At 47.1% G+C, this 10,237-nt stretch overlaps 1 protein-coding gene and 1 long non-coding RNA gene across 6 annotated transcripts in view; one reads left to right on the top strand and one right to left on the bottom strand.

Annotated features, from left to right (window-relative positions):
• Positions 1–914: 914 nt before the first annotated feature.
• LOC140917277 (uncharacterized) lies at positions 915–4,765 on the bottom strand. 2 transcript variants are annotated; one of them, XR_012160769.1, is made up of 3 exons: positions 4,109–4,749; positions 3,322–3,531; positions 915–1,023 (listed from the first exon to the last, which is right to left on the bottom strand). It is a non-coding gene; the product is annotated as an uncharacterized lncRNA (long non-coding RNA). The 2 variants fall into 2 exon arrangements; XR_012160768.1 differs by having other exon boundaries at positions 3,322–4,765.
• GYG1 (glycogenin 1) overlaps positions 3,902–10,237 on the top strand; it is a 25,443-nt gene continuing 19,107 nt past the window's right edge. For 2 of the 4 annotated variants that reach the window (XM_073359724.1, XM_073359723.1), the window contains exon 1: positions 3,902–4,016. In XM_073359724.1, the coding sequence (XP_073215825.1) occupies positions 3,917–4,016 (100 nt within the window). In that variant the 5' untranslated portion in view covers positions 3,902–3,916. Of the gene's footprint in view, positions 4,017–4,139; positions 4,456–10,237 lie in introns of those variants that run through there. The other 2 variants (XM_073359725.1, XM_073359726.1) reach the window with 2 other exon arrangements.

Here is a 10,237-nt window from a genome sequence, read left to right as displayed (position 1 = left end):
AAAACAAGGAAGTCTCAGCACAAATATTAAATCAAAGCCTTTTCTTAGGTTTGATAACTATGAGTAAGTATCACCCCTGCTTCTTCCCAACCTCTAGAAAGATGCCTACACTTCCTGATCTTGAGATTTCAGAGAATCGCACCATTTTCTGTGCTGTCTGCTGTCAATTTCAGGGCTTCCTGGCAGGAGGGATGCAATAAATTCTGAAATGCAAGATGCCTTACAGTTCATTCAATGTTAAGATAACAGCACAACAATGCTCACCAGAGAGAGTACAAGACTTTAATATTATTATTCACAGCACCTAGAGACCACAACTAAGGAGAGGATAAACTAAAGCTTGCTGAGTAGTCTGGGGCAAGGTTGGTTCAGATGATAAATGGTGGTTAAAATAAAGTATAAATAGTACAACTAAACCATACAATATGCCTCTTTAACAATCACAGATCATTGTGGACAGAATAGCTCATACTCCCTTCAGAATCAGAAAGTAAAATACTAAAGAGAAAATATTTGCATTTTAAATACTAAGAACTACATTATGGTAGCCCCCAAGCAGGGACAGTGCAAGGTTCAGCAACTGTGGAACATAGTTACTAAAGATTTGAAATCAGAAAATTTTTGTTGAACATTGTGGGCACTCTGTATCAAGGACAGATTGTTATAGCAGTCGCACTGTTGTAAAATCTGGAGAATCAGCAGTGAGGTCAGTGGAGTTACTCCAGATTACACTTGTGTAAACTCTAGCAAAATCAAGGGAGTTACTCTAGATCTAGATTTATATCAGTGTAAAACTCCAGTGATATCACTGGAACGACTACACATTTTACATGGGTGTGAATAAGAATCTTGCCCATAGAAAATAAGCTGTGGTAGACTGAAGTGAATAGTTGTGAACATAGAAAGACCAAATAAATAGTTTGAACATTTATTACTTAAAAGCTTAGTGTGTACAGAAAACTTAAATCAATGCACTATTTTAACTCTGATAGGGTTTCAAGTTTGGAGGAGTCCAAGGGAGATCTGAAAAAGGTTAAAAATTTCTGTTTAGACAGTCAAACAGTTTAGACGCTTATTCTCCCTTATACAAACATTTTTAAGGTTCCCTTCTTCTACCAATGCTCCTTCTTCCTCCCTGTTTCAAAGTCAGCTATATTCTCCTCATTCCCTTCAAAAGCCCCATGCTTCCCCAGAACTCTATCTCCTTCCCAACAACCGCAGTTCCCTCTCCAAGGCCATGTTTTCACTAGAAAAACAGGTGGGGTTTTTTACCATATGTTAGCTAACAAACATGGTAGAAGACTAGTGTGGACAAGGCAGGTACAGTTCTAACATAGGTTAGCACATTGAGGTAAACATTAGGCTATCCCCTAATGTGGTTTAAAAAAAAAAAATCACCTTTTTTCCTAGTATGGATCTACCCCAACTCTGCCAAGCCCCTCTCTATAATCCCTACCTTTGGGGATGCTCCAAATGGGTGATAGTACAATCCAGTTCAGAGGTGGCCAAACCATGGCTCACGAGCCGCATGCAGCTCTTTTACAGTTAAAGAACGGCTCACGGAGCACCCCCACCCCATTCTCCACCTTCCAGACTGGGGTGGGGGGAGCTTAGGGCTTCTGCCCTGTGGGGAGGGAGGGTCTTGGGCCTTCAGCCCTGCGGGAGGCACCTGATGCTCCAAGCCCCAGCTGACACGCCTCACAGGGTTCAAGCCAGGAGCCCCGACTGCCACACCCAGCTCTCAAAACTTCTGAAGATCATCATACACAGCTCAGAGAGTCAGTAAATTTGGCCACTCCTGATCTAGTGGCTAGGTCACTTTCAGAAGGATCCAGAAGACCTAAATTCTAATCCCAGCTATGCCACTGATTTGCTGTGTGGCCATGGGCAAGTTGCTTCACTTTTCTCTGTCTTTGTTTCCTCCCATCTTATATATTTAAACTATAAATGTTTTGGGGCAGGAACTGTCTCTCACTACGTGTTTGAACATCACCTAGCAATGAATCAGTGCTCATCCCTAGCCTAAAAAAATAATCTAAAGTAACTCCTCGCTTAACATTGTAGTTATGTTCCTGAAAAATGCTACTTTAAGCAAAATTATGTTAAGCGAATCCAGTTTCCCCATAAGGATTAATGTAAATAGAGGGGTTAGGTTCCAGTGAAATTTTTTTCACCAGACAAAAGACATATATACACACACACAGTATACGTTTTAAATAATTTTAAACAAACTATTTAATACTGTACTCACCAATGATGATTGTGAAGCTTGGCTGAGGCAGGGCGTAGTGGGGTCAGGGCAGGGGCTTGCCCCATTCTGCCTGTCCAACGCTCCTGCTGGGGAGTAGGGTCAGGGGCTTGCCCGCTCCCCAGCTGGAATGCTTGGTGGGCAGAGTGGGATAAGCCCCTGCACCCCAACCCCGCTCCCTGGCAGGAGCACCAGGCAGGCAGGAGGAGCAGGGTGAGTCAAACAACCTTATAATGCAGGGGTGGGCGAAATTGTATGGCGGGCCGGGTAGGGAAGGCTGTGCCCCCCAAACAGCCTGGTCCCCACCCCCTATCCGCCCCCTCCCACTTTCCACCCCCTGACTGCCCCCCTCAGAACTCCCAACCCATCCAACCCCTCCCTGCTCCTTGTCCCCTGACCGCCCCCTCCCAGGACCCCCCACCCCCTATCCAACCCCCCTGCTCCCTGTGCCCAGACTGCCCCATCCCCTATCCACACCCCCTCCCCCGACAGGCCTCCCCTGGGATTCCCACACCCTATCCAACCCCCCTGTTCCCTGACTACCCCTCCCCAGAACCTCCACCCCATCCAACCGCTTCCTGTCCCCGACTGCCCTCCGGGACCCCCGCCCCTAACCACCACCGCGCGCACCGCCACCACCCCCTTACCATGCCGCTCAGAGAAACAGGAGCTCACAGCCCCACTGCCTGCGCTGCAAGCTAAGACTGTGGGGGAGAGGGGATAGCAGGGGAGGGGCCAGGGACTAGCCTCCCCAGCCAGGAGCTCAAGGGCCTGGCAGGACCGTCCTGCAGGCCGGATGTGACCCCCGGGCCGTAGTTTGCTCACCTCTATTATAATGGAACATTGCACAACTTTAAACGCATATGTTCTCTAATAGATCAGCAACCTAATAACGAAACAATGTTAAAGGGGACAACTTTAAGTGAAGAGTTACTGTATCACCCTCAATACAGTGCCTGTGGGTTAGCCGGTTTGAGCACTTTCGTTTGGCTCCTGAGGAAATGTATTTACTTCTAGTCACAAAAATGACTATGTAAAAATGTTAAGCAAATTTACTTCCTGTAGCTACTCACCTTACTGAATCAAATAAGATTTTATTTGTGTTATCCCTGCAGAGCCAACACAGCTTTGGAACAGGCAGCTGGATTCTCTCTCTCTCATATGCATCATCAACAGAATCCTTCAGGGTGGAGTTGTGATTGCCCAATATTTATTAGCAGCAGTGATGCAGGCAACAGGCAAAATCCAGCCTGACTCTCAGGTCCTAGGTGGAGATTGCAGCACTAGGAGGTAGAAAACATATATTTTTATTTGTAAGGTGAACAAATTGGACCTGGAAGTTGTTGAGAAAGAACAATACAAAAAACTCACTTCACGGGGTCACTTATCAGAACATAACCTGTGGCTGGCCAAAAGCACAAGCAAAGAATAGGAGTACTCGTGGGACCTTAGAGACTAACACGTTTATTTGTTAATCTTTAAAGTACTACAAGTACTCCTTTTCTTTTTGCGAATACAGACTAACACCGCCGCTACTCTGAAACCAAGCAAAGAATAGAAACTGTTTGGGGTCACATTCTTGGTGGGAGTCTTGCACCCCACACAAACCCTGCAACGCATAGGAAGGCTACAAAACTCTTCCTAGCAGTGGGAAAGGAAGAGGAGGCAATGCCACCCCCCTTCAGCAAAGCAGGCGGGAACCCTTTCAGATACCCCAGCAATGAACGTGGCGGAACCATCTTCATGTCGGAGAATTCCCTAGCACCAGGTGAATCCCCAGCGAGGCAGCCAGGGCAGCTTTCCGGCTGCACAAAGCACCTGGGAAAGGAAGGGAGGAACTGGCCTCTTAGCACACGGTACCTAGACCAGGGCGGTGGGTGCGTGCAAAGCAGATACAGGGACTGGAAGGAAGGCATTAGCCCGAGGAAAGGCTGTTCTCAGGCAGGCCTGACACGGGGGATAATCCAGCTGGCGCCGTGTCCGGGGGCTACCCCGGGCGGCTCCTCGCCCCGTGCTGGGAGCCCCACGACCGGCGAGACTCCCCGCGCCAGCGCCGCGAAAGGCTGCCTAGCTGCGGGCAGCGTACGTGCCCCACGTGGCTCCGCCCGCCCAGATATAAAGGGCGGCTCCGGTCGCGGCTCGCGAGTAGCCGGCGGCCGCAGCATCTGTCCCGGGCGGAGGGGCCAGCAGCACCGGCACCATGGCTGGTAAGTGCGCCCTGCCCGAGCCGGCCCGGCCCGGCTCGGCCCGGCCTTGCCAGGCCTGGCCGCCCGGCCGCGGGGGCTGATCGGCGCTGACGGAGCTGCGGGAGGGCTCCCGGGGGCGTCTCCCGCGGCCGGGGCTGCGCTGAGACCCCTGCCCGCACGGCCCCGGGCTGGCGCGACCCCTGGCTCGGGCCAGGTAGCGGGAGAGCGGCCCCTCCCCCAGAGCGGGAGCTGCCGCCGGAGGCTCGCGGAGCAGGAAGGAAGCGGAGCTCGGCCTAGCCCGGTCCCCGCTGCGGGGACCCAGCGCGCGCTCGCTCGCTCGCTCGCTCATGGCGGCCCCTGTTTTTAGGCTGGCTGTGCTGCCCGCCTGCCCCAGGGCTCCCCCCGGCCAGCGGGCGCCTCTCCCCCGCTGGGCAAGCCCGTCACACAGGGCCACCCCCGGGTGGAGGTCTAGGAGCCCGTGTGCGCCCAGCTCGGTTCAGCTTCCTGGGAGCGTAATTTACAGAACCGATGGGCCTGGCCCCAGATGTCCCCTGAACTTTGGGGGAAGGTCGGGGTGTGGACTTGACGCCTATGCCTTGAAGTGGAATCCAGGGGGTGTATCTCCAGGAAGTCAAAGTCCTGTTCAGCTTCTTGATCGGGGCTTGTCAAACAGCTCAAGCTTAAATTAGAAAGAGAGACAAGTCGAAATCTAGTTGCCCTAAAACGACTTAAAACTACCTTCTGGTGCTATGCTTGTTCCTGGGGTCCTTAGCAAAGTTCTCCCTGTTGTGCTCTTAGAGACAGCTGCCCCCCAGCTGTAACACCCCTGTGCATGGTGGAAACTGACAAGACCACGTCCTCCCGATTGCATGAAGTTTAACAGCTCTGATCCTTCAGCTAGAATACTAGCTCTTGTAATAGCAAATATCTCTCAGAAAAGTGTGGCTAACAAAAAATGGAGATACTTTTAAATGGGTCTGAAGATGTTCGTTTGATTCTGCTTTGCAAATGCTAAAGGGATGCTGTCCACTCAAAACCTTTATTAATCTTTCCTAATAACACTTAATCACAAGAATTTCTTATCTGTCATTACTAGTGGCCCAGGCCAAGAGAAGTGGAATGAGGAAGTCAGTTTTGCTTTCAGATTATTAGTACTGCTTGTCTGGGTTTAACACACTTCATGGTAATTATTATTATTTAAACAACTTTCCTTGCAGCAGCTCATACAGATGCCCCTATTGATCTGACATAGATTTTTCTAATTAAACTTGTATTTGCAGAATTTAAACTTATTACCGTCCAAAACTCTGAAAGGCTGAGTCTGAACACACACACTCTCTCTCTCTCAAAAAGAAACTACCTAGAATGGAAACAAAGAGCACATATAGACTTGTAAATATAATGACCTCAGGCATATGTGAAGGAGGGCTGCTCCAGGGAAGGTGTTCGGCCAGTCACAATTGCTTTTAGCAACAGGTCAGTCCTATATAGCTCTACACTGGCTAAGACAGCCTTTTGAAGGGAACCAAAAGCTTTATGTTCAGGCAAGTAAAGCAGGTGCCCCTAGGCTATAGATCTGCACATGTGTCCACAGTACCTCTCTGACACACTACTATGCAGGGTACTCCCCTGTTCAGCTGCTGTAGCCTATAAATAGAACAAAGTGGGGAGGGGGGAAGAAATGATAGCTAGGGGACTGAGTTGATGGAAAGACGTTACCAAAAAGTCAATTGACAACATAGCCGGTTGATAGCACAGTTTGGAGCAACTTCATTATTTCTGACAACTGTTGTTTATTCAAATTTAAAAGTGGCCTGGATCTCCACACAAATACAAAACATTAATAACCAGCCTAGAGAGGGTAGATTCCATGTTAATACTAACATGTCCTGTTTCAGACTGCATAGACTTGAGCTATGTCAAATGACCCTCCTCTGAAGGGGTTGCCAGCACCCCACTTCGGTTAAGCAAAAGTAAATAAAGCCTTGCTGTCCCAAGGGAGAAAAACTAGCGAGTAACTCAGTAGTTGGGATTTGCCTTATTTCTAGCTTTCCCCATACTTCCTCTGTTCATCCTCAAACTTAATTTAATGTTTGTCTGACCATAAACCCTTATACATCTTATGTTGGCTACTCTAAGAATTTTCTGTATTGCTCAGTTGTCCTGTTGGGTTAGTAAATCCAGCAGTGTGGGACTTGAATATGCAGTTTCAAAAAGGCAGGCAGACACCCTCCCTTCCCCCCCCCCCCCCCCCCCCCAAGGCCATACAAAGATCTTAACAAGTAAACAAAAGGGTGTTAGATCACTGGAAGAGCCATGTTGCCTAGAAAACATCTGGACAAAGATTTTTAGTTTGAATGATGGCACAAGCGATGCAGTCACTTGTTTGCAGACTATTATTGTCTGTACAATCCCTGTTTTTAAGTGTAATACGCTGGTGGCTCAGGCCTAGTGAATTCTTAGCTTTTCAAGGCAAAACTTTTCATTTATTGGGAATGTGAGAAGAGTAATTTGCAAATCCAGGGACAAGAACACAAGTGTTTGCTACTAGAGGAATGTTTACACTGCTTAAGACACTAACAACTTGCTTGTCTGATACAGTTCATGCAAGCAGTTTATATAACTTCTGCATTCAGACTGGCTCCTTGGGGGCAGAATGGAAAAATAGTTCTTCAGAATTTTACCAGATAACTACACCTACAGTATGCATGACTTCTAGAGCTGTAGTTTACCATTAGTGCTACTAATTTCTGAAGTTAACAGACTGGGAATTGTTCTGTCTATACAGGCCCTAGGTACACCAAGCAATATGGACTACTACAAATCACTACTCAGTGAATTTAAGTAGGAAACCTATCCCCTTCCATTCATGACTCTGTAGAAACTCTTCTGAAGTCTAAAACTTGGTTAGGTTGAAAACATTTATAAATAGCTTGAGAAGCACTGATCTAGATTACGCTATCTGATGTGGGGGACTGGCAATTTTTTCCCCCCCAATATGCACGCAGACTGGCAGCCGATGGCTCGCGGACCGGCACCAGTCCATGGACCACCACTTTGAGTAGCACTGATCTAGATGACCCAAGATTAAATTAATTTTGTTGCTATTCTAACCAAAGGTTCTCAGATTGATTTAAAGAACTTGTTGACCACAAGGGTACTGGCTATGTAGGTTCCAGGTACTAAACTGCCCTAAAGTACATCAGACTCTTACAATTGCTTACAATTTGCCATATAGGCAACTTCTGCTGTAGTTGGAAAAAATTAACATGTATGCCTTAAAGAGGACCCCTTAACTTCTCACTTCTAATATCAAAGATGTGTCCCACCCTATGAGATTGAGAACACCACTTCCTTCATCTACAGCAGCTTGTTACACTAGTCAAGATTGACTCCACACAAAATTTTAATGCAAAAATATAAAGTTGCAATGTTAGATAGAAATTAAATGTGAACTTTAATATCTCATTTCAAATGCAAGGACTGGATTTTATTGTAATAAGAATCTTAATTTGATTCCTAACTAATGTGGCCAATTTACTATAATTTTCCACTAAAATTTTAGGGAGTGGTGGTGGCAGCAAAGAAGTGTGGCGGGGGGGAGAATCTCCAGTTGCCATTTTGAGGCTAAGACAGGGGTCTCAAACCCACGGGCCGCATACGGCCCACAGAGTTATTTCCTGCAGCTGCCAAGTTCCCTTCCCTTGCTCCCTCCCTCGTGTGCCGTGTCCCTGCTCCTCTGCCTACCTTCAGGTGCTTCCTGCTGCCAAACAGCTGTCTATCAGCACTTAGCGCTTTCCAGGAGGGAGGGAGGGAGGACCAGGGAGCTATGGGCTCAGGGGAGGAAGCAGAGAAGAGGTGGGGCAGGGATTTGGGGAAGGGGTTGGAATAGGGGCAGGAGTCTTTGGAGAAGGGGCAGATTTGTATCTTTATATGAAAAGGTGTCAGTGATGTAGCCCTCAGGCCAATGTACTAGTCCTCACAGAATATCAGGGTTGGAAGGGACATCAGGAGGTCATCTAGTCCGACCCCCTGCTCAAAGCAGGGCCAATCCCCAATTTTTGCCCCAGGTCCCTAAATGGCCCCCTCAAGGATTGAACTCTCAACCCTGGGTTTAGCAGGCCAATGCTCAAACCACTGAGCTATCTCTCCCCTCATGGTGATTTGAATTTGAGATCCCTGGGCCAAGACATAGCTGCAGACCTCAAATTCTAATCAAACCATTCTTACACAAGAACTGTCACAGCAATATGCGCTGCACACTCAGGCAACTCTCTGAACAGCTCCCTAAATCTGCAGTTTGCATTGTGGACTGCAGTAAGTGAATGATACCTGCCACTGAGTTGCTCCACGTGGCACTCAGAAAATGTAGCCTCTTCTGTGCAGAACAACTCCTGCAAGAGTGTAGCCCTTTGACAGTGCTAGTCTACCTCAGCTTGTCACACCTTCAAGGTTTGTGTCAAAGCTGTTAAACTGGCAAACTTTTTAAGTGGTCACTATTTCTTTTATTCTACATTCAAGTAAAACGTGCAATCACCTGAGGTGCTCAGAAGTCTCTGGTTACTAAAAAGACGCAAAGAACAGCTCTGTGTAAGTTTGAAAGCTTGTCTCACCAACATAAGTGGGTCCAATAAAAGATATTACCTCACCCATCTTGTTGCCCGAAGAATACCTGCAGTCACATTTCTGTATCTTTCAAAATATGAACTAAATTAATGTAATCTAGCTAAATCTCCTAAAGCAAAATAAAAATTCTGAAACTTGTTTCAGTAAACACAATTCTCAACACAGCTATCCATCTTCCTTGGCAGCAACCCAGGTGGACTTTAAATTGGTGGTTGAAACTGCTTTGATTTAAATCAGCAAACAGAAAATCTTGATTTAAATCACTTATTTAAATCACATTTTGCATATATATATATTTTTAGTAAAATAAAAATTGATTCTTACTAGTTAGTTGCAAACAAACATTTTAATGGCTACCAAATAGAGCCTTTACACCAGGGATCGGCAGCCTTTGGCACGCGGCCCGTCAGGGAAATCCACTGGCCAGGCAGGACGGTTTGTTTACCTGCAGCGTCCTCAGGTTCGGCCGATCACAGTTCCCACTGGCCGCGGTTCGCCGTTCCAGGCCAATGGGGACTGCGGAAAGCGGCGTGGGCCGAGGGATGTGCTGGTTTGAGCATTAGCCTGCTAAATCCAGGGTTATGAGTTCAATCCTTGAGGGGGCCATTTAGGGATCTGGGGCAAAAATTGGGGATTGATTCTGCTTAGAGCAGGGGGTTGGACTAGATGACCTCTTGAGGTCCCTTCCAACCCTGATATACTATGAACTTCTACAAGCTTAACTGTTGCCACAATTTAAGTTGCAATTCACTCCTTTTCATATTACTAGATAGGAGCTAACAAGACACTTCCCATTAAAAGCTTGTATTCTCATTGTAGTTTTGCAACAGTTTTGCTAAACACATCTGCAAGGTCTGATCAAATTTCAGAATACGGTTACTCCATATGTAGATCTCAAATGTACTGACACAACTCCCTGAATATTCAGATTTAAACGCCTCTCTGAGGGACTGATGCTAGAACTAAAGTAGTACTATCTGGCAGACAGATACTCACTGCAGGCTGGCCAGAACAAAAACACCTTACATTTGCAACTGATGTCTACATCCCAGCTAGCAGTCCATGGTGTGGATTTTGAGTTCCTTCTGGATGAGGAATTTGCATCCAGGTCCTAGTTGAGTTGTATCCACAGTGTATATTAGAATGAAGTTTCTATTTGGTAAACTAGAGGGTTGGA

This window comes from Lepidochelys kempii, chromosome 9, assembly GCF_965140265.1.
Source record: "Lepidochelys kempii isolate rLepKem1 chromosome 9, rLepKem1.hap2, whole genome shotgun sequence".
NCBI lineage: Eukaryota > Metazoa > Chordata > Testudines > Cheloniidae > Lepidochelys > Lepidochelys kempii.
Note: the sequence above shows the minus strand (reverse complement) of the source record. Positions and strands in the feature narration are given on the sequence as shown.